Here is a 24,568-nt window from a genome sequence, read left to right as displayed (position 1 = left end):
ACCCCCCACATCCCTTTCTCCCTGAGAATTGTCAGTCCACTCCCTTTCTATGCCCCTGATTCTATTATATTCACCAGTTTATTCTGTTCATCAGATTTTTTTATTCACTTGATTTTTATATTCACTTGTTGATAGATATGTATTTGTTGTTCATAATTTTTATCTTTACCTTTTTCTTCTTCTTCCTCTTCTTAAAGAATACCTTTCAGCATTTCATATAATACTGGTTTGGTGGTGATGAACTCCTTTAGCTTTTTCTTATCTGTGAAGCTCTTTATCTGCCCTTCATTTCTGAATGATAGCTTTGCTGGGTAGAGTAATCTTGGTTGTAGGTTCTTGCTATTCATCACTTAGAATATTACTTGCCACTCCCATCTGGCCTGCATAGTTTCTGTTGAGAAATCCGCTGACAGTCGTATGGGTGCTCCCTTGTAGGTAACTAACTGTTTTTCTCTTGCTGCGTTTAATATTCTCTCTTTGTCTTTTGCTCTTGGCATTTTTAAAAAATATTTTATTGATTTTTTACAGAGAGGAAGGGAGAGGGATAGAGAGTTAGAAACATCGATGAGAGAGAAACATAGATCAGCTGCCTCCTGCACACCCCCTACTGGGGATGTGCCCGCAACCAAGGTACATGCCCTTGACTGGAATCGAACCTGGGGCCTTTCAGTCCCCAGACCGATGCTCTATCCACTGAGCTAAACCAGTCAGGGCTGCTCTTGGCATTTTAATTATGATGTGTCTTGGTGTGGTCCTCTTTGGATTCCTTTTGTTTGGGATTCTCTGCGCTTCCTGGACTTGTAAGTCTATTTCTTTGACCAGGTGGGGGAAGTTTTCTGTCATTATTTCTTCAAATAGGTTTTCAGTATCTTGCTCTCTCTCTTCTTCTGGCACCCCCATAATTCTGATGTTGGTATGCTTGAAGTTGTCCCAGAGGCTCCTTACACCATCTTCATATTTTTGGATTCTTTTTGCTTTTTGCTTTTCCAGTTGAGTGTTTTTTGCTTCTTTGTATTTCAAATCTTTGACTTGATTCTTGCAATCCTCTAGTCTGCTGTTAGATCTCTGTATAATATTTTTTATTTCAGTCAGTGTATGCTTAATTTCTAATTCAGCCGTGGGCAAATTACGGCCCGCGGGCCGGATCCGGCCCGTTCGGCTGTTCTATCCGGCCCGCGGAGCCGAAAGAGCCGAGGGTTCTCTTGCTCTCCCCTCCGCTCCTTTACTTTGAATTTATATTAGTTCACACAAACACTCCATCCATGCTTTTGTTCCAGCCCTCGGGTCCAGTTTAAGAACCCATTGTGGCCCTCAAGTCAAAAAGTTTGCCCACCCCTGTTCTAGTTGGTCCTTTTTCATATCCTCGAGGGTCTCGCTAAATTTATCGGCCTTTTCTGGAAAATTCTTGAAAAACCTTATAACAGTGGTTTTGAACTCTATACCCAGAGGTTGCTTTCCTCCATTTCTTTCATTTGTGATCTGTTCCTTTGTCTCCACATTTTGTCTGCTTCCGTGAGTTGATAGAGTGGCTTTGTGTGCTAGATGTCCTATAGGGCCCAGTGGCTCAGCCTCCCCAGTTACCTGAGGTGGACACTCTTGGTGCACCCCTTTATGGGCTGTGTGCACAATCTTGTTGCAGTTAAGCCTTGATTGTTGTTGTATCACTGGGAGGAATTGACCTCCAGGCCAATTGGCTGTGAGGATCAGCTGTGTCTACGCTGGGAGAACTTCTGTGCTGGAGACACCCTTGTGAGGCAAGACTTGCCTCAGTGGGGCTTTGGTGCTCACTGAGTCTGCCCCCTGAGTGTGTCCCTTATGGATGTGAGGAGTTGTAATCTGGATGGTCCCACTCTGACCACTGGGTACACTGGCTCTTGGATCTTCAAGGAGGTGCTAATTTAGCTTTTGCCTGAGGCCACTCAGCAGGAGCTGCGGAGAGATCTGCAGATTCCTCTACTTGGTTTGGATTTTGGAGGTGCCCAGATGAGGCCCAGCTGTGAAGCAATGCAAGCTGCTGTGGGGCCTTGGGCCTTCTTTTGGATGTTTTGGGTCTCTCTGACTCAGCTGCAGTTTGATAGGTAAGTTTAGATTTTAAAGGACCAGGCCATTCATATGCAAAAGCCTCTGCACACAGCTTGGGTGGGTCAGGGTCTCAGGGCGGAGCAAACAGCAATGACTTCCTGTCAGCCCTGCCCTAAGAGGCCCCCAGGTCTCAGTGTCCTTTGGTAATTGCTGCAAGCTCCTCTGAGAGAAAGCCGCCCTCAAGTTCTGCCCGATGCCAGACAGTCCAGTTTCTCCCCATATGAGTCTGGGTTCCCAGAGTCTCGCCCAGAACTGGAGTTCAGAGCAGTCGGGAGCTTGTATCTCCCTCTGGATTGAAAAAGACAGCTGCGTACTCAGATGCCAGCCCTTTCCTCGCGCGCGTGCTTCTGTACCTCTGCACTTTACTTCCGCAGCTCATCTAAGTCTCCGTGTGCTTTTCTCTTTCCTTCTAGTTGTAGAATTTCCACTCAGCCAGCCTTCCTGTGGTTCTGGATGATGTCCGTTTTGTCTTTTAGTTGTAGTTTTGAAGTGGTTGTGCAAGAGAGCAAGTTCAGGTATTTACCTATGCCGCCATCTTGGTTTCTTTGCTAGAACTAGGATTTAAATCCAAATTTGACTTCTGAGTCTGGATTTTAAAAAATACTATATGATATTTGCATTTTTATATTTGGTGTCACCTTGGAGTAATTCACAAATCATAATCTTTTTCTGTTGTTTTCTCTTTAGGTTTTTGTCAGGATGACTTGGCAGAGCTCGACCCAGGCACTAGTAAGTTCTGAATGTTCCCCAGTGTTTGTGACTAAAAAAGGGATGTGTATGTGTACTTTTAAAAGTATAACTTCAGATGTCATGGAGAGGCCTTTATTGACTCAGATTTTATTTTCACTTCAGTTTATAATTATGGGGAGGGCATTGTATCTTTCCTAGTTATGCTTTCTTTTTCTTTTCCTGATCGTATTCAGTGGCCAGGATTGAGCCCATTCATAGAACATTGGTTTGCTGAAAATTTCTATTTAATTCTAATCTCCTTTTCCTGTCCATCCATCTTCCCATGAAACCAGTAACAACAATAATTGTACTTTCATTTATGTACACATACAACCATATACCCACAACCACTTTTCTAAAGTATTTATTAGTTTTGACATTTTTTTCAAAAAAGGATTATGCTTGGTTTAGATACTTAAAATTGATAACTTTTATACCAGAGTTTAATTTCTGAAACACCTTCATCTACATTCTTAAGGGGATGATATGAGAGTAATTATTTCAAGGTCTAATTAAATGATGCTTTTCAGGACTATTTAAGTCTTTTAAAAAAAATAGTTTATTGATTATTAGAAAGAGAGGAAGGGAGAGGGAGAGAGAGAGAGAAACAGGGATGTGAGAACACAACATAGATTGGCTGCCTCCTACACGTCCCCTACCAGGGATCTAGCCCAAAACCCGGGCATGTGCCCTTGACCAGGAATTGAACCAGCAACCTCTTGGTGCATGGGATGATGCTCAGTCAATTGAGTCACACTGGCCAGGGCAGGACTATGTAAGTCTTGATCATAGATAATCACTTGTGTTTCCAGTGCTCTCAAAATGTGGCATTTGCCCAGCTGGTGTGGCTCAGTGGTTGAGCATCAACCTATGAACTAGGAGGTCATGGTTCGATTCTCGGTCAGAGCACATTCCTGGGTTGCAGGCTCGATTCCCAGTGTGTGGCATGCAGGAGGCAGGTGATCAATGATTCTCTCTCATCATTGGTTTTCTATCTCTCTCTTCCTCTCCCTGCCTCTCTGAAATTAATAAAAAAATATTTTTTAAAATGTGGCATTCATCATTCTCGGATATTGTTATAACTATTAGAAATAGGATATGGGAATATGCAGTGTATATAGACCTTATTTTGCTATAAAGTCCAAAAGTCTGATGATAATTTAGATTGAGAATCCATGAGTTATTTTTCTAGTTCTGTTACATTTTAGGGTCATGGGGCTGGCTATTTGTCACCAATCTGCTGTTGGGGTAAGTGGTGAAGTTCACCTTCTCACCATCCTGGCTAACGTCATTTCTCTGACGTTGTGGATCTTCTCACATACCACCCTCGCCCCCCACACACACCTTAATAGTATAAACATTTATGTTTGTTCAACTAATACTTATTAATGGCAAGACAAAATAAATCCCACGAAGCTTATTAAACACAACGGAAATGGATTTGTTTTTCTAGAAGCTGGAAAGTTCGGAATCAGTTTTGTAGGTAGTATAGGCTCAGTTTACCCTGCTCTGCCACCTGAAATTCCAGTACTATCAGTGAACGTGCCAATTTCTCTTTGTCCTCTTATGAATAGCCTTCATTTAGGAGGAGGAAAAGGTAAATTCTTGAGTTATGCTTCTTTCTTAAAATCATTTTTGAACACTAGAAAGGATATTAAGATGCCCTGTAATATTTCAGGCAGAAAATATGCATAAAATATGCCAGATAATTGAGGACTCAGATAATGAGTGTTTTCTCTGCTCCAGGCCCATTTCTGTGCTCCAGGGATATACAAGTCTAGGTCCTGCCTTCATGTATTAACTATGTATTGGAAAATCTTTTCTTATCTGGAATTATTGGAAAAAAACCTTTTTAAACCTCTAATTTAGCACATAGTACCTAAACTTATTCTCCTTTTCTGCACTTAGTAGCAATTGAAAACAAATTATGCCCATCTTCTAGTAAAGGCTCTTGTTATTTTCATAAGATTATTACTGGATGATTCTTCTTTCTGGGCCAACTAATTCTAACTCATTTAACATTTCTGCATAGACGTTCTAGCTAGATATGTGACTTATAGACCTCTCCATTCCGTGAGAATAAACAAATATTTAATCATCTATAATAATAAAAGCATAATATGCTAATTAGACTAGACAACCGAATGACCTTCCGGACAACCTTATGTACGAAGCCGGGGCTGCCGGGGCTGCGAAGGCCAAGCCCCTTGCACGAATTTTGTGCAACGGGCCTCTACTTTTATGTATCAGTACACAATGGAAGTCGCCTAAAAAGATCACTTTTCTTTAAAAAGTTGTGCTTAGTTTATGTGTTTACTAGTAATACTCTCAATAATGCTCATAATATTTTTGTGAAGTTAGTGTTTTGTTCTTTCTCTTGGAAGAAATACATGCAAGTCTGATATTATAATAATAAATGAACAGAAATATTATTATTTTGATTTGAACCAGTCTTGGGGTTCAAATGAGCATGGTCAGCCCTACTGAGCGATGGGGAATCTCAAGACTAAGATGGTCTATTTGAAAAAAAAAAAATAGTTTATTGATTATTAGAAAAAGAGGAAGGGAGAGGGAGAGAGAGAGAGAAAAATGGATGTGAGAACACAACATAGATTGGCTGCCTCCAATTGGTTAAATTGGTTGTTGTTGATATTGCAAATTCTTTGGCTTCTGACTGGGAAGGAATTACATCTCCTATGTTAATACTTCATGACTTTCGCACATAAGATTGAGAACAATAGGGATTTCTTTATGATGCATCTTGGCCATTTAGAGGTCCCAATGGCTTCCCCAATCTTCCCCAATTCCTGATAGGGAAAACCTGCTCATACTTGCTTATTTTGGATGAGAAAATACCATTGTTGCTGATTTCCCATTGTGCCTGGCAGTGGTGGTAGACAGTAACTTTTTGGGACAACAGGTGGGATGTGTTGGAACTAGATGAGGAAGGACTTACTTTGTCCAATTCAAATGGCCACTTTTAAAACACCTTTTCTTGTAATAGAACAGATAGGTAGCCATGTTTAGAATATGGGCAGCTGTTCACACTCTGACTGCCTTCCTATGATTCCTGGGCTTCCTGGAGTCCAATGTTAGGGCACAGGTTCAGGCTAAGTTCATTTCTACAAGAAGCATCTCTGTACCCTGCCTTATTAGCATAAGCTAGGGACAAGGGCAGTCAAAGGTCAAGAGAAGTTCAAAACAGCATAACCTTTCTGCGCTTCTGTTTCCAAATAACCCCAGTCTGCCCTGCTCCCCGAGTTTTTTCCTCAGCCATCGTGTTTACTGTGTAGTTGTAAAACCCAAGAGAACAAGGACTGACTTGATACAAGGGAAGTTAGATAATAGAAGTCATTGTTGCTTAAAACAGGAGAAATAATTGATTTATGTTTGGGGGCCAATTAGGTTATAAAACAGGAACAGTAAAGGGATCTGTGACTTAAGGACCGCTACTTACTCTGATTTCTGCCCCACAGACAAGGGGCTCCCCAATAAAGGCTGTTAGCTTTCTAGGCTAAATTATTAATTCCTTTCATGCCTCTCAGGGATTGTAAACAGCACATAATAGGAAAACAATTGATATTGTTCAGTCATTGGCCAGAGAGAGGGTCAAAGGGTAAATAGTTGGATTAGCAACAGCTGTTCTTCCTCCAAAGTCAAACTTTTGTCCCTTATTATCTGTTTCAGCAAAGTCATTTCTGAGTTTTTGGCCTGTAAATAGTTAAATCCATTTCTCTACTTATAAAATAATTCTACAAGCAATTAGAGAGTAATCATTGACCAAAATTGAAAATACTCATTTTAATGCTGTTTTCAAAGTTGAAGATGAGCATTCTTTTTGGTATGTGCTGACTGTATTGTTTGATGTTCAAAGGGTATTATCCCAAGGAAAGGAGCTACTTGAAGTTAGAGTAGGTGTTTTTTAGCTATTTTTTACCAAGTGCTTAAAGATCTTGGTATAGCCCTAGCCGGTTTGGTTTCAGTGGATAGAGCGTCAGCCTGCAGACTGAAGGGTCCCAGGTTCGATTTTGGTCAAGGGCACATGCCGGGGTTTCGGGTTTGGTCCCCAGTAGGGGGCGTGCAGGAGGCAGCCAGTCAGTGATTCACTCTCATCAGTCATGTTTCTGTCTCTCTCTCCCTCTTCTCCTTCCTCTCTGAAATCAATAAAAATATATTTAAAAAAAAAGATCTTGGTATAGCTTGATGAAAAGGAAAAATTGACTTTGTTAGTAGGACAATGCATGTTCATTGTGGAAAACACTAAATGTGTGTGTGTGTGTGTGTGTGTGTGTGTGTGTGTGTGTGTGTGTGTATATATGTGTGTATATATATATATATATATATATATATATGTATATATGTATATATGTATATATGTATATATATATATATACACACACATACACTAGTGGCCCGGTGCACGAAATTCGTGCACATTAAAAGGGGGACCCAGAGTCAAGTCCCCACCCACCCACATGCGCCTCAAAATCATGTGAGACCTAGACCCAGCCGCCCCCCCGCAATTGGGCTAGATCCAGACCCAGCCAGTCCCACCCTTGTCAAGCCCCACTGAACAGGGGGCTAGCCTCAGGTCCCTTGGCCCGGCGCCAGGATGGGGGCATGGCCTGAGGACCTCCAGATGGGGCGGGGGGGGCGTGCCTTGAGGTCCCCGGTCAAGCCCTGCCAGGTGGGGGGATGCAGCCTTAGGTCCCCCAGCCTGGCACCGGGAGGGGGGCACAGCCTCAGGTTCCCCGTCAAGCCCCGCTGGGCAGGGGGCGCAGCCTGAGTTCCCCCGACCCAGCACTAGGGGTGCACCTTGAGGTCCCCCGTCAAGCCCTGCTGGGTGAGGAGCATGGCCTGAGGTTCCCTGTCAAGCCCTGCCAGGCAGGGGGGCGCAGCCTCAGGTCCCCTGGCCCGGTGCTGGGGCGGGGGTTGCGGCCTTGAGGTCCCCCGGCCTGGTGCTGGGGTCAGGGGCACGGCCTGAAGTCCCCTGTCAAGCCCCACCTGGTGGGGGGCGTGGCCTGAGGTCCCCTGGCCTGGCCCTGGGGCGGGGGGAGCAGACTGAGGTCCCCTAGCCCAGCACCAGGACAGGAAGCGCACCTTGAGGTCCCCCGTCAAGTCCCGCCGGGTGGGGTATGTGGCCTCAGGTCCCCTGGTCTGGCACCAGTGCAGGGGTCGTGGCCTGAGGTCCCCCAGCCTGGCGCCGGGGCAGGGGGCGAGGCCTGAGGTCCCCGTCAAGCCCTGCCGGGTGGGGAGGCACAGCCTGAGGTCCCCTGTCAAGCCCCATGGGAGCAGGGGAGGGCGTAGCCTCAGGTCCCTGCTGATCGCTGGTTAAGGCTCCTTAAGGGAACTTGGCCTCAGCTGTGGGTGCAGCCATCTTGGTGATGGAGTGATGGTCAATTAGCATATTCCCTCTTTATTAGATAGGAGATATATATATATATATATCTCCCTGATCTCACCACCTGGAAATAGCCATTGTTTCTTTTTGAGAATATGTCCTTTCTTTTGTATCTGAGCTTATTTCTTTGACAAATATATTTCTTTTAAATTTTTGTTTATTGATTTTAGGGAGAGAGAGAGACATCAATTTGTTATTGCACTTATTTACACATTCATTGGTTGATTTTTGTATGTGCCTTGACTCTCAACCTTGGTGTATTGGGACAGTTCTCTAACCAAATGGCCATGGCTTTGTATATTTTTAAAACTTTTTATTTCATGATTTTTTTTTTGAGAGAGCGTAACAAAGAAATAGAAACACTGATTCGTTGTTCACTTATTTATGCAATCATTTGTTGATTCTTGAATGTGCCATCACCGGGGATTGAACCTGCAGCTGCAGCCTTGGCATATTAGGGCGATGCTCCAACCAAGTGAGCTAGCTACTTGGCCTGGGCTGAGCTTATTTTTTGCATAAATAAGTAGCAATTATAAAATATATACAGTTTTGTATCCTGTTCCCCCACCCTCCCCCCAGCATTGGATTGGGAATATTATTCCAAGTCATGCAGCATTTTTCATAAATATTTTTTAATGGTAGGATAATATTTCATTATAATAACTTTACCATGATTTATTTATCTGTTCTCCTATTGTTGGACTTTTAGATTGCTTCCAGTTTTTTGTACATCTCTATATATAAAAGGCAAAGTGACTGACCATCCGACCGACCAACTGGCTGGTACATATGACATGCACTGGCAACCTAAAAATAAACATATAATGCTCTCACTGGCACCAGTCACACACGTGTTTTAATTTTATGACTAGAGGCCCGGTGCACAAAATTCGTACACGTAGGGGGTGTGTGTCCTCAGCCCAGCTTGCACCCTCTCCAATCTGGGACCCCACTGGGATCGGGCCTAAACCAGCAGTTGGACATCCCTCTCACAATCCAGGACTGATGTCTCCCAACCGCTTGCCTGCCTGCCCGCCTGATTGCCCCTAACCACTTCTGCCTGCCAGCCTGATCACTGCCTAACCACTCCCCTGCCAGCCTGATTGATGCCTAACTGCCCTCCCCTGCCAGCCTGGTCACCCCTAACTGCCTTCCCCTGCCAGCCTGGTCACCCCTAACTGCCCTCCCCTGCTCCCTGGTAACCCCTAACTACCCTCCCTTGCCAGTCTGGTTACCCCAAACTGCCCTCCCCTGCAGGCCTAGTCGCCACTAACTGTCCTCCCCTGCCAGCCTGGTCATCCCCAACTGTCCTCCCCTGCAGGCCTGGTCACCCTTAACTGCCCTCCCCTGCTGGCCTGGTCTCCCCCAACTGCCCTCCCCGGCAGGTCTGGTCTCCCCAACTGCCCTCCCCTGCTGGCCTGGTCTCCCCCAACTGCCCTCCCCTGCTGGCCTGGTCTCCCCCAACTGCCCTCCCCTGCTGGCCTGGTCTCCCCCAACTGCCCTCCTCTGCCGGTCTGGTCACCCCTAACTGCCCTCCCCTGCAGGCCTGATCGCCCACAACTGCCCTCCTCTGCAGGCCTGGTCCCCCCCAACTGTCTTCCCCTGTAGGCCTGGTCCCCCACAACTGCCCTCCCCTGCAGGCCTGGGTCCCCTCCAACTGTCCTCCCGTGCAGGCCTGGTCTCCCCCAACTTCCCTCCCCTGCTGGCCATCTTGTGTCCACATGGGGGCAGCCGTCTTTGACCACATGGGGGTGGCCATCTTGTGTGTTGGAGTGATGGTCAATTTGTATATTACTCTTTTATTAGATAGGATACTATATATACTATTTTGACATGTAATTTTTTGCAGTAACGTAATTACCACACAAATCTTTCTTCTAATTAATTTCCTTTCAATGTGTATGAATCTGCAACAGGCCACTAGTTATAAATAATACCACAGTTAACATGTTTTTGTATAAATTTTTTGTCTGCATTTCAGTTGAACCCTTTAGCTCAAAACTTTTTAGAATTAAGAACATGGGCTGTGGCTTAAGATTGCTTGGCTTCAGTATTTACTAGCTCCGTAATCTTGGCTAAATTTATTTAATCTCTCTGTGTCTCAGTGTTTCCATCTGTAAAATGGGGGCAATAAAAAGTTATTCCTACTTTATAGGGCTGTTGTGAAGTAATATATATATTTAGAATAATGCTTGGCAAATGGTAAATACTATTAAGTTTCCTGTTTTAGGCTGTACAAGGTAAAGTTGAAATTCTCAGTCTCTGCACTCACGGGCTGTTGTAACTGCACTTTATTTAATTAGAATAGCCTGTGTTTCTTAATGACACAAAGGTAAGTCATTCCAGATGTTAGCAGGTGTAAGTTACTGCTTTGTAAGTAGTTTCCTCAGAGGAGCAGAGCTCATGCACTGCTGACCACTTTGGCTAAGGCTGTTCTTTACCATCTGGTTGATTGTTAGAATATTTTTGGCCTCTTTCCCCAACCAGCAGCAGGTAACCTCCCAAATGACCATCTGCCAACCCATTTACTTAACCTCTTAGAAAACTAAAGAGTTAATCCTCTGCCTATTAAAACAAATACTCAGACTATGCACTTTCTCTTTGGGAAGTAGCAAAGCCTTATAGAGAGCATGCTGAGGGGAAAAAATTGTGCAGTTAAATACTTGACTATTAACCATTTTTAAAACACTGTATAATACAGATTCTTGCTAACCTAGGTATGTATGCCGAGGAGAGTAAGGCAACTCAGTCCTAAATGAGACCTCATATGCTTTTTCTGAGCACACTTTGGTTTATATATATAGTCTTCTACTGATCAAGGATGTAGGTAAATGAACATTTCAAAAGAAACTTGAAAGTTAAATTTAATCTTTGCCCTCTCTTGTCATACTAATAGCTACCAAACAGGGAATCCATGGGTAATGGTAGGATGAACAGGCAAGAGATTTCTTCTGTGGCTCAGGTTAAGGATTTATCCATTTATCAGATAGGTTCTTTCCTGAAAAAAATGAAGATAAGTTCACAAATCTCCCTTGTTTTTCCCTTATGTCACCTTTCCTCCACAACATTCTGTTAGTGATTTAGGTATTTTGCAGTCATAACTGTTCCAAGAGCCTGCTTTTTCAGCTGAATCATTGCTAGATCAAGTCTCCTGAATGTGACCTTTTTGCTGGGAAGATCTAACATTGGGTCTGGATTTCTGATAAGGATTCTTTTGAACAGGGTGGGAGTGGTGTGAGATCCAGAGCTTAGGCTGAGCTCTCATCCCCTTGACCTCTGCTCCTGTTTCAGAGTTTATACTGACTTGGTTGGGACTCCCTATGGAGCCAAGAGTTTAGGACTTGTTTACAATTGAAGAAAAGATAGTTGCATTCAAAAGCTGTTGTTGGGACCTTGGATAGTCAAGGATCTCTGCCATTATCTCTGGTGGCTGCAGGGAATGAATATCTGGGTCTGGAGATTTATAATGGATGACTAAGAAGGAATGAGAAGAAACTGACACTGGAGAGGTTGCTGAAATTGTTCTTCCTAACGGAGCAGTACTGCAGTAACATTTTTGAGATCAGAGAAAGATTTATATAAACATCTGTGGTTTTTTTTTTTTTTCATTTAAAAAAGTTGAAAATGCTTGTTTAAATTCAGTATGATAACAAAGGGAGATGTGTGGGAATTCTTCTCTTCCTTTTTTGATGTCTCACCAAAGAGAAAATTTGCTTAGATAAATGTATCAAGTGGAGGGAGCCCTAGATTATTACAGCCACCCTCTTCTAAGTTATGCATAGTTTTACAAATTAGCATTTTTTCTAAAAAAATCTTATGGTATGATGTATGTATGCCGAGGAGAGTAAGGCAACTCAGTCCTAAATGAGACCTCATATGCTTTTTCTGAGCACACTTTGGTCACTTAACACAACGCTTTAGCTTCTGTTACATAATCTTTTTTTTTTTTTTTTTTTTTTTTTTTTGGTGTCCAATGTTTGTAGATATGAATCTGGAAAAAAAAAGATAAGCGTCTTTTTTCTGAAGGCTCTAGCAGTCACTGTGAACCAAAAGTAAACAAATACATTTTCTGTTGGTAAGCACAGGAAGAGATAAGCATCTGTAATAATAAAAAAAGCATAATATGCTAATTAGACCAGACGCCCTTCCGGACAAAGCCGGGGCTGCCAGGGAAGCCCAGGTCTTGGGTGCCAGAGGAAAGCCAGTGCCGGCAGCCAGGAGAAGGAAGGCCTACACGTGCATGAATTTCGTGCATCAGGTCTCTAGTCATGAATATAATAAGATTCAAAATGAAAATGTGTTACATCTTTTTTACCTTAGAACATAATTCCATGTGCTAAATGTCTAGCTTATAGATGTATTTTGTTGGCTACCTGGATGTTTAAATAAAAACATGTTTGTTGCTAACATTTAAAACCTGCAAAAGTTGCATAAAAATTTGGGTTTTTGGCCTTCTTGAAATTGGAGGATCTAACACGGGGCCTGGATTCTACATGGTGCCTTTTGGCTGGAACAGAATAGGCTGCCCTATTAAATGAACATGCATTCTCAGGTGAGCATACACTCCCATCCCATATGTTTTTTGTCAGTCTTCATCCATTTATGTTTCCTGTCAGTCTTCTGTAGGCATTTGAGTTTGCAGCTCCTATTTTAAAGAATGATAATTGTCAGTGTAGTTGATGTGGGAAAATGGGAACTCTTAGGAGTGTAATCTAATAATAACTGCAAAACTGACCATGTACAGGTTTATTTTTGTAGGTTTAGCAGTTTAAAATTTAAAAATTTAAAATTGCAGATTTAGCAGTTAATAAATATTCATAGGTATTTATAAGTATTCATAGGTATTTATTCTATAAGAAATGACAGGTATGCAAAATGTATATTCACAGATATTCCTCTCAGCATTTAATAGCAAAAAGATTAGAAACAGCTCATAAGTTTAATAGGGGAATAATTAAATGGATTGTGGTTATTCGTGCAATGGAATACTATGGAATCATTAAGAAGAAGGCAGATTGTAGTCTGGAAGAAGATACACTGAATTATTTATTAGTAGTATCTTTGGGCGAACGGGATTGTAGGGTAATTTTTAGTATTCCTACATTTTATTTTTTATTTTTCAACAAGGCTCTTGTATTAAATAAAGGTACAGTATGTTTAAAATAAAAAAATCTCAAGAAACCAGAAACACCAATCAGAAAGGATATATGCACCCCTATGTTCATAGCAGCACAATTTACAATAGCTAAGATTTGGAAACAACCTAGGTGCCCGTCAGCAGATGACTGGATCAGAAAACTATGGTACATCTACACAATGGAATACTATGCTGCCATAAAAAAGAAGGAATTACTACCATTTGTAGACACCTGGATGGAATTAGAGAACATTATGCTAAGTGAAATAAGCCAGTCAATGAAAGAAAAATACCACATGATCTCACTCATTTGGGGATAATGAAAAACATTATAAACTGATGAACAAAAAGATAGTTACAGAGGCAGTAAAGCATCAAACAGACTGTCTAATTACAGCGGTAAGGTTAGGGAGAGGTGGGGGAAATAAGAGATCAACCGAAGGACGTGTATACATGCATATAAGAGTAACCAACGGATGCAAAACATTGGGGGGTGAGGGCATGTATGGGAGTGGGGTGGGGGGGGGTAATGGTAAGAAATGTACACATATAATACCTTAATAAAAATTTGAAAAAAAAAATAAATAAAATAAAAAAATCTCTGATTCTCATTTCAGCTACCAAGTTTCCAAGGTGGTTCTGCCAACTTGAACCACCTGGGCTCCAACTTCCCACTTAGATCAAGATTTTACATTCAGAATTCTCGTTCCTTGAAATTGCTCAAAGGAAGGGGAATCAGTGTCTTCAAGTAGCAGGAACCATCTTGAAGCCCAAGAACCAGGGTAGAAGCCTAGAGTAGCATTTTCAGGCATCTCCTTGCAGCTCTGCCTCCATTCACTAATCAGGTTATCAGAATTGGCCTCCTTTATTGTCAGGCTTTACACTACGGTACTATTGAGAATGAGGGGAGCCTTAGTAGCTTCTCATATGAATTGTGCTCTCCTGGCTGTTGCAGGGTTATGTTGATAAAAGTGACCCTAATGGGAAGGTAGAATGATACAGTGGAAAAATGAGTGAGAGTTTGCATCTTTGCCATTTCCTTGCTGGTCATAATGTATTATCATTTAAAAATGGAGCCAGCCTGGCAATCCTGGGGTAAGCTTCATATAGTCAAGATGTATTATAATTTGTATATATTGCAAATTAAACTTGGTAATTTTTTTGTGGATTTTTGTGATTATGTTCATAAGAGTCAAGGCATATTTTCTTAACCTATGTGCCATACTGCCTCCAAAAGATTTTTATTTTTATTTAACTCATTATTTTGGACACATTTCTTTTTATTTTACTTATGTGAACCTGTGTTAGTTTTTTTTTTTTACTAACTTTCTGGATAGGTGTAAGAGCTCTCCTTCTACTTAAAGTTTGAAGTCTCCATCTAGTGGTATCTTTTGAAAGCATAGAGGTGAGAACCTGTGATAATGCATTGGCATTTATTCCTGTTTGGTCCACTAGGTGGCAACAAGCCCTAACAGCTGAAGAGCCAAGAGCAAGGACTCAGAAAAATACAACAATGCTTATACGGCCGAAACCGGTTTGGCTCAGTGGATAGAGCGTCGGCCTGCGGACTGAAAGGTCCCGGGTTCGATTCCGGTCAAGGGCATGTACCTTGGTTGCGGGCACATCCCCAGTGGGAGGTGTGCAGGAGGCAGCTGATCGATGTTTCTCTCTCATCGATGTTTCTAACTCTCTGTCCCTCTCCCTTCCTCTCTGTAAAAAATCAATAAAATATATTTAAAAAAAAAAAAAAAAAAAAAAAAAACAATGCTTATACGGTAAAACTCATAATTAAACAACAGAAAATCAAGATTTTCTGAAAAATAATACTGCTAGGCCTCAAAATCTGAGAGAAGGAATGAGCCTTTAGCTCATTCTAAGAGCATGTATGAAAACTCTAAAAATAAGGGACCCTGGCTGGGTAGCTAAGGGTTATAGTGTTATCCTTATATGTCAAGGTTGTGGGTTTGATCCCGGGTCAGGGGCACATACAAGCATCAACCAATGAGTGCATAAATAAGTGGAACAACAAACATCGTTCTCTCCCCTACATCTTCCTCATCCTCTCTCAAATCAGTTAAAAAAAAACATATATATATACATAGATAGATACTGCCTCCCTTCCCTTGCCCCTCAAACTTGGGAATCTTGACTTATTCAATGGCTCTCCATTCACATTTCTTTGACTGTGGTATAGTTCATATTTGAAGCGACATATACATTTCAAAGTCTAATTACTGTAAATTTTAAAAATAAGGATACTATTGAGGTAATACCTATCATTATACACAGCAGGTATCAGACTAATTTGAAAACGATGTTGTTGATTGAGTCATAATTGAAGATTAAAAAGCAAGAATAGCAGCAATTGAAAGCTGTTGTTAATTCCCCCAGCAGTTCTGAGAATTATAAGATTTTCAGCCGATTTTATGTATGTACTTGCAGTAGGATATCTGCAACATTGCCACCCATTTTGTAGTAGCCAGTCTTCTTCTTATAATACGAAAGAGTCTTATTAATTTTAGGTGTTAGGTTTATGCTTAGTTGGATTTTATAAATAGTTAACAAACTACTTACAAGTAGCCTTTATTCATAAGTAGAAATGAATTGAACATCAGTCACTCATAAGATGGAGATAAATGTTGAATTAATTTTTTACATTTGAGAATCTTGGGGCTAAAATATTGGGAAGGAGGAGAGGTAGGAAAATAGCTACAGGCTAGCTAGAAGGAGGCTTAGTGCAACGAGCCTTTGAAACTTAGATGTGAAATAGAAAAGAGGTGTTTTGGTGACTTAATCTCACCATTCTGGGTATATGTGTGTATGTAGAGATATTTATACTAATAGCTCTAATACTGTTGATAGAATTGCTACTCATTATGTGATCAGTTCTGTTGACAGAATAGTTATGTGAATCTAACACCAAATTGTTTTTCCTTGTGTTGAATGGAGTAGACTTATGTAATTGAAAAGGAAATAAAATCCTTTATGTAAAGATTTTGTGCTGGGACTTTTGTTGATTTGTTGTGTCTGGATTGTTTAGCATCTTAGTTGTCCAGTATTCTGTCAGCATAACTAAGATGCAGTACGCCAAGCCCTAAACATGATTTTTATCAAAATAATCTTAGTTGTGAGATTTACTTCTGTTCCTTTCTCTGTCTCTGTCTCTCTGAGAGGTTTTGTTACACAAACACTTAAAATGCCTTAGTCACCCTTTCCTAATAGTCAGAATTTTGACAATTATCTTTCACCAAAAATATATTACATTCTCTTCACTTAATGTGAATTCTGATGTTAGTTTCAACCTCTGACCTTTGTTTTCTCTTTTGAAACAGGATAAAAAATACCACCAAGCAAACATCTCATAAGTGACATTGGTAAATTAGTGGAAATGATCCTACAAATGCAGATGAAAGATCAAAGGCTCATTTTTAAAGCTTCAAAAATACAATGGGGAAAAAAATACAATGGGAATAGAAACATTTGGGAGAAATAGATTTGGATTGAGAGTTGTTATGGCTGCTCACAAGTTAGTAATATAGTGCTGTCATGTGTAAAGAATACCATCCGGCAGGAATTACTGTTGATTAGTCTTCTTGTTCTTGTTCTTGTTCTTCTTTTTCTTGTTGTTGTTCTTCTTCTTCTTTTAAAAAATATACTTCTTTATTGATTTCAAAGAGGATGAAAGAGGGATAGAGAGATAGAAGCATCAATGATGAGAGAGAATCATTGATCAGCTGTCTCCTGCACTCCCCCTACTGGGCATGTGCCCTTGGCTAGAATGGAACCTGGAACTCTTCAGTCCGCAGGCCGATGCTCTATCCACTGACCCGAACTGGCTTCGGCCGATTAGTGTTCTTGACATGCTTGGTGCAATCTATATTCTAACTTATTAGTTATATGATTGTTACCTAATGTTCAGAATTATAAGTAAACCAAAGTAATATAGAAAAGAACTACCTTTAGTGGGGTTTGCCGTGTGTCAGGTGCTTTGCCAAGTATTTTATTCTCACCCAATATAATTCCCATCACAACCTTATCAAGTATGTGGTGATTCCCAGATGAGAAACTTAAGGCTAAAGGTTAAGACTATAGTGCCTCTCATTGCCCTGTTCATAATAGCCAAAGAAAACTTCAGAGCTTTGAGAATCTGATCTAGTCTTAGGGGTTGTAAAGAAATATATGAGTTAAACACAAGAAGCTGAATAATGAAGAAGTAACTGGTCTAAATAGAGAGTGAGTGAAGTGAGGCTGGTGCTTATCTTTGCTTTGACTCAACTTCATATATTTCTTCTCCTTCAGACTAATAGTCTTTGCTTCTGTGTCCATGATGGAAAATGGATACCTGTGCTCTGCCCTACTTTGTCATGTCTTTTCAGTATCCATACTCAACACAGACTAACTGAAGCATTTGTGTTCAAGTTTTCAATGCTCAGCAAAGAGGATAAGCCTAGCTTTGGTCAGGTGTCGCTTTCTACTATCCCTGCAGCTATGCTTTCTGCAGGTCCCTTTTCTTGATAAAAATAGTCCATTATTTCCTCCTTTTCCACTGCGAATTCTTCCATCTGTTTTTCAATCAAATATAGGTAAATCTTGCATCTAAAAGAAATCTTTGCTTTTAAAAAACAGACATTTAAAAATAATTTTTCTTAATAGTTCCTGGTTATTGCTAAACACTGGGAAGACATAGATGAGTTAAAATAATAAACATAAAAGTCACCTTTCATTCTATAATGTAGAGATTTCAATTGTTAACAGGTTTGCTTCCATACTTTTAGTCTGCTTTTTACTTTAAAAAAATATTTACATTAATTTCAGACAGGAAAGGAGAGGGAGAGGGAGATAGAAACACCCGTGATGAGAAAGAATCATTGATCAGCTGCCTCCTGCACGCCCTGTAGTGGGGATGGAAACCTCGACCTAGGTATGTGCCCTGACCTGGAATCAAACCGTGACCTGGTTCATTGGTTGATGCTCAACCACTGAGCCATGCCAGATGGGCTGCTTTTTACTTTAACTTAATCAGCCAGTGTGTGTGTTGCGCGCACACACACAGAGATCTTAGTATGTTGTTTAGATAGTATCTACCGGGTTCTGCGCAAAATGTTTTACCTGTATTCTTACTCTTCAAGGAGCCCTGTCAAGTAAATACTATTACCACATCTCCTATGATGACACAGATTTACTAGTAAAGGGGAACTAACTTGTCAAGGTTCACATAGTTGGTTCAAGCTCTTCACCATTAGCTTTCCAGATATATATTTTCATCCATGACTATCACTGCAAAAAACTGTTCTAAGACTATCAGTAATATTTTAAATTTCCTGCCTTCTTTTCCGGCCTTGTCTCATGACCTCTTCTCTGCCTTCTACATGCTTTAGCCACACTTTTAATTTTATGAAAGCACTATGCCCTATGTACACATGCCATCCATTCCCTCTACTTGGAATGCTCACCCCACCTGCCTCACCCAGGTAATTTGCACTTACCTTTCAGGTCTTCATTTAAATGTCACTTTCTTCAGGTTACCTCCCAGACCTTTCTCACTTCCAAGACTGGATTGGTCTCTTCCAATATTTGCTTCCATAGTTTTCTATTTTGCAGAACTTTTCACACTTGGAATTATTTGTCCATTAGAATTTGGCCTGTCATTTGTACTATATACTTTTGTTTCCTCCATATTTTCTGGCATTTGTTGTAGTCAAGGTGCCTGGTAGGTGTCCAATAACTATTTGTTACCTATCTTTTTTCTTTACATTCACTCTTAGCTCCATGCTTATAAATCACAAATGTGTATCTCTGTTCAAAAAATGAACTCCTGTGTCTTTCAATTCGAAATTGTTAATTGCTTAGTGCACTCCAGGGCTCTTAATCTAGTCAAGAGAGTTTGGCACCATCCAGTTCCTTGGAAGTTGGATCTGCTTTATTGAGCCAGAAAGATGGCCACAATATTTTAATTGAAAAAAAGTTATGAAACATTATGTATAATTTGTGATACTTTATCTAAATATAAATTCATGTATTTTAAATCTCTCTGAAATATTTGAGAGGATACATACTGAACAGAATGATGGGAGGAGCTAACTAGTGGACTTTGGTTTTCTCTTTTGTATGAATTTTTCAGTGACTAAATAAAAACAGCTATTTTGAAAAAAAGAAAACAAAAACAAAGCTAAAATGGCATTTTGAGATAGCCTTTCTAGTCTTTCCAATCTTGCTGCCTCAGCCCATTTGTACAATACATTTCTCTTTCTCTCTCTCTCTTTTTCTCTTTCAGATCTCTCTTTCTTTTCCCCACTTCAGAAGTCTTGCTTTCATTATCTCTTTTGAGAGCTCAGCACTTAAAGTGGCCCCCTGTTGTACTAATTCTAAATTTTTCTGCCTGGTTCTCAGGTTTTCTGTAATTTGTTCTTTTACCTTTCCAGTGCTATTCCTCATGACTCCCTGACACAATCTGAGAACCATTCTGCTCTTGTCCCCTATATATCACACATGTTTTCTCTATTGCTGGTATTTACTTACAGTCTCATCTGTAGAAAACGCCCTTAAACTCATGTAATTGTCTCTCTTCCTATAGCATTTAGTTTTAGCTAAGAGAAACTGCATAGGATTTTGGTGGTTGAAATATGTCACTTTTTCATTCATTGGCATATTTCATGACTACTGATTCTTTGTCAATAAATGGCATGTTGTTCAGACGTACATTTTTCAAAGAACATGTCAGACATTCTTTTTCTGTTTTGTTAAGAAAATTTGGAAATAATTGGTGTTTGAAAATAAAGGCCTTAGGATACAAGGTATCCTGAAAAAAAAAAAAAAAAAGCTTTATCTGAATCACTTTCTCTGTGTCCACCAGTAGGAAAGAAAAAAACACTTTGATTTCTATAAATACTTCTTGGGTGGAACAGTCATCTAAACTTAATGTTTTTTTATTTATTGTTCATTAGTTTTTTAGGGAGATTTTAGTTTTTGAGAGTGCAAGAACTCAAATGCACCAGTCTCTAAATAACATCAGACACAATTTGATATGATCTGGTTGCCACAACATGATGCAAAGTTTTATGTACTCTGAAGAGAGAGAATCAATAGTAACGTGAGTTTGACTATACCTGTCTGTACTCAGAAGAGTTGTGGCAATATCAGATGGTGGCAGGTAAGTTTGGGAAATAGTTGAAGAGTATATGGCATGAAATGTGGTGTGGTGGAAGCTGGTGTTAAGTTGGTGAGCTTGGCTTTGCTTGGACCAGCCTTTGGTAGCTCAAAAATCACCTGGTGAGCTTGTTATAATAAAATACAGATTTTAGAGCCCTATTGTTGGTGTAGAGAAGAACTCAAGAATCTGCATTTTAAAAAGAAACTCTAGATGATTCTGGTGCCCAACCAGATTTAGGAAACACTGATCTGAGCTCCATATTTTTTCTGAAATCATCTTCCCCCCTCCCCCATTTTTCTTTTGATTTTTCTTTTTAGTTCTTGTCTCACTATACCTGTATTTTTCCTTCCTTGCAATCCCCAAAATTTTGGAAGGCTAAGTTGACAATATTCTCCTACTGCCCTCTTTAATTTGACTTTTGCTATGAGAATCTGTTTCTATTTCAGACTTAAGTGTATGGTAAATTATTCATGACCAGGGTTCTTGTTTTCCTGTCATAATCAAATGAAAAATTTAGTGGCTCATCTTGGCTTATGTTATAGGATTCAAAAGATTGATACTGCATTTTAAATTTTATTAAGAAAAATGAGCCCTAGCCGGTTTGGCTCAGTGGATAGAGCATCAGCCTGTGGACTAAAAGGTCCCAGGTTTGATTCCGGTCAAGGGCACATGCCCAGGTTGCGGACTTGATCCCCAGTAGGGGGTGTGCGGGAGGCAGCCAATCAATGGTTTCCTCTCATCATTGATGTTTCTATCTCTCTTTCTCTCTCTCCCTTCTTTTCTGAAATAAAAAAATATATATTAAAAAAGAAAAGAAAAATGATGTGTACCTCTTAACTCACTTGGGTTTTTTTCTTATTTGAGGGACATGGTTTGCAAAGGCAAAAGAGAATATTTAAGTACATTTGAACAATAATAAGCAGGACAGTCATACTAAGGCATACTATAGAGTAATTTAAAAGAATGAATATGCTGTAAAAAGTTTGTTGTGGAAGGCTGTATACAATGTATAGCTGAGTGAAAAAGCAGGTTGTACAGCCAGAAGTATAAAATGAACACATTTTTGTTTAAGCCACCCTCCAAAAACACACAAAAAAGTTCTTTAAGGATATAAATATTTAGTTTATGATATTTTATTATCTTAATAAATAGATAACAAATAAATAAGTTTATTATATTTTATTTGTAACAAGTTATTAAACTTATTGTTTTTTTATAACAAAACTTATTGTTTACTTACTATATTTGTAGATGATTTCCATTGAGGAAATGGATTTTCAATTTTTACTTTATATATTTCTCTATTTGAATATTAAGTAATAAATAGCACGTGATTCTTTTTTTTTAAATCCTTACTTGACGATATTTTTTTTCTATTGATTTTTAGAGAGAATGGAAGGGAGTTAGAAGGGGGAGAGCGAAAGAGGGACACATAGATTGGCTTCCTCCCTCACACGCCCCCAACTGGGTCTAGAGATTGAATTCTTCTTGATCCTTTGGTCTGTGGGCCTAAGCTTTAACCCAGGGGTAGGGAACCTTTTTTCTGCCAAGGCCATTTGAATATTTATAACATCATTTGCGGGCCATACAAAATTATCAACTTAAAAATTAGCCTGCTATGTTTGGTCATTTAATGAGCTCACCCCTAATGCCTTGGCAGGGCCAGGCCAGATAATTTCATGGGCCTTATGAGGTATGCGGGCCGCATGTCCTCCACCCCCCTGCTCTAACCACTGAGCACCGGCCAGGGCAGCATGTGATTCTTTTTAATTTAAAAAATTATGAAAGTATTGATTTTTAAAAATATGGTGTGATGTCAAGTTATATAGTTTATTCTTATAAAATGTCATTTGTGTAACAAAAGAACATCTTTAAAGAAAGAGAAAATGAAAGTACCAGGCATTCAAAGGTACTTTGAATGGTACTTTGTAATTCTGAAAATGTCAGATATCCCATTTTATAATAGTATATGTTAATTATTTCATATTAGAACCAAATAGAGCAAGAGAGGCATTAGCCAGTGTATTGGATACAGCGGCAGCTCCTACCCAGCACAGGAGCTGATGAGCTCTCTGCACGTCTGGCCTTTGTTTTCCTTGGGTTGCTTGGTCCGCAGTTTGCATTCATTGATCAGTGAGTTGATTCAGACTCAAACCCACCGACAGCAATGAATGTTGAGTGCAGCCATCAGTGTTTCCTTTGGTGGAGTTGTCTTGGCTCTCCCCGACTCCTGGCTCTTTTCCACACTGGTTCTTTGAGGTCTGTGTCTGGCCTCTCTCAGTAACTAACCATTGAGGAGCCACATAATTATTAATAATATTGACAGTAGAGTTGGGAGGTTCTGAAAGATGGGGAAACTATGGTTCAGAGAAGAGAAGGGGCTCCTGGAGAAGCTAGCAAGTAGCCCTGTGATCACACAGCTGTGCTTGCATACTGGAAGGTGTAAAGAGTTGAGGACCCTAGTTCTTCCTCTCTCTTTAGAACCGAGAATGTGAGTGCTTTTCAAGTTAAATTAGCACAGGTTATATTTTGGATTAAATAATAATAATAGCTTTCATATATAGAGCATTTGCTGTGTTCTAGGAATGGTACAAAGCACCTTATGTATTATCTCATTGAATCTCAAAACTCCATGAAGATAGGTATTCTTATTATCCCCCATTTTATATATCAAAGCACTGAGACTCAGACATTTGTCTAGAGTCACACAGCTAGTTAGGGAGTTGAGTCAAGATGCATTCCAGATCTGACTGACTCCAGACCAGATTTTACTTGAATTTAACAAACATTTAAATAAGCATACGTGTGGATGGAAATAGTGAGGCAATAGCTGCTTTCAAATAACTCATATTCTAATGGGGCTGTCAAAACTTACCCACATTAACTATAATTGGAGGCAGAATGTGATAAGAACTGTGAAGACATTGGAAAGTTTTGTGCTATTTTTGTTTATTAAATCCTCCCCTTGCCCCTAATGAAAAGTTTTGAGGGTATGTAGGAGAAATGGGTATAAAATACTTAGATTTTGCTCTAAAATGAAATACATGTTTTTTAATAAACGTTTTCTTGCTATGTTCTATTTCTCACCAGGATGGCACAGTAAGTATTATCATGGAGCTCTTCTCATCTTGTTGAAACAAAACACTTATTTGTCAAAAACACAACAAAAAACAAAGAATAATGGGCAATAGAAATAGAGGAGAGCTTTTAAAAAATTCACTTTTGGGGGACAGGCATTGGGACTGTTTCTGTTGATCTAATTTGGCATGTGAAGGTACACCTGCTCTTTTGCTTCAAAAATACAGTGTTGTCTGTAAGGAGCCCAAGGTACAGTCAACGGTCGGTGGTTTTTTCAAATCCCAAACTCACCGACAGCGTTGAATGTTCCTTGGAGTCCTATGAAGGCAGGATCCTGGCCCTGGCAGCCCTTCAGCCTGTACCCACATTTCAGGAGCAGAGAACCACTGCTGATGTAGGCTCTCACATTCTTTTCAGGTTTTAAGTTGAGAGTACTCTATTGATTTGTGTACACCAGTTAATGAACTTCAGGATTGTGAGACTGTAGTATTTATACAAGCACACTCAGATGGATGTTTGAGAAAATGGCTTTGAATGATACTTTGTAATTCTGAAAATGTCAAATACCCCATTTTATATTAGTATATGTTACTTATTAAAGGGTGAGGGTAAGAAAGAACTTAACATAATTCAGTACCTTACTATGTGCTGAGATTTGTTTATTTTTATCTCATTAAATTCTCAACAACTCACTTTTATCTCATGAGAAAACTGTCTTAGAGAAATGAAGTAGGTTGCCCAAAGTTACATAGCCAAAAGCCAAGGTTATAAGCCAGAGCTTAAATACTGGACTTTATGATTGAAAAGCTCATTGATCATACTGCCTCCTCTCTTTTCCACCACAAGCTTACTGTTGAATTTCTGGGGATAGAACCTTCTGTGAGAGTAAACATCCTCTTCTTGTTTGCCTGTGTAATAATAGTTGGTAAGTCTGTAGGTGAAATGTCTCATAGAGGAAGATGAAAAAAGTTAATCTTTATACTTTATAATC

At 40.0% G+C, this 24,568-nt stretch overlaps 1 protein-coding gene across 2 annotated transcripts in view; it reads left to right on the top strand.

The window, feature by feature from the left end:
• NR6A1 (nuclear receptor subfamily 6 group A member 1) overlaps positions 1–24,568 on the top strand; it is a 171,263-nt gene that overhangs the window by 34,181 nt on the left and 112,514 nt on the right. For both annotated transcript variants that reach the window (XM_080669666.1, XM_080669665.1), the window contains exon 2: positions 2,770–2,811. In XM_080669666.1, coding sequence (XP_080525792.1) covers positions 2,770–2,811 — 42 coding nt within the window. The remainder of the gene's footprint in view (positions 1–2,769; positions 2,812–24,568) is intronic.

Source organism: Plecotus auritus (genome assembly GCF_963455305.1).
Source record: "Plecotus auritus genome assembly, chromosome: 5".
Lineage (NCBI taxonomy): Eukaryota > Metazoa > Chordata > Mammalia > Chiroptera > Vespertilionidae > Plecotus > Plecotus auritus.
The sequence above is the reverse complement of the archived record's forward strand: the minus strand, read 5'-3'. Positions and strand labels throughout refer to the sequence as shown.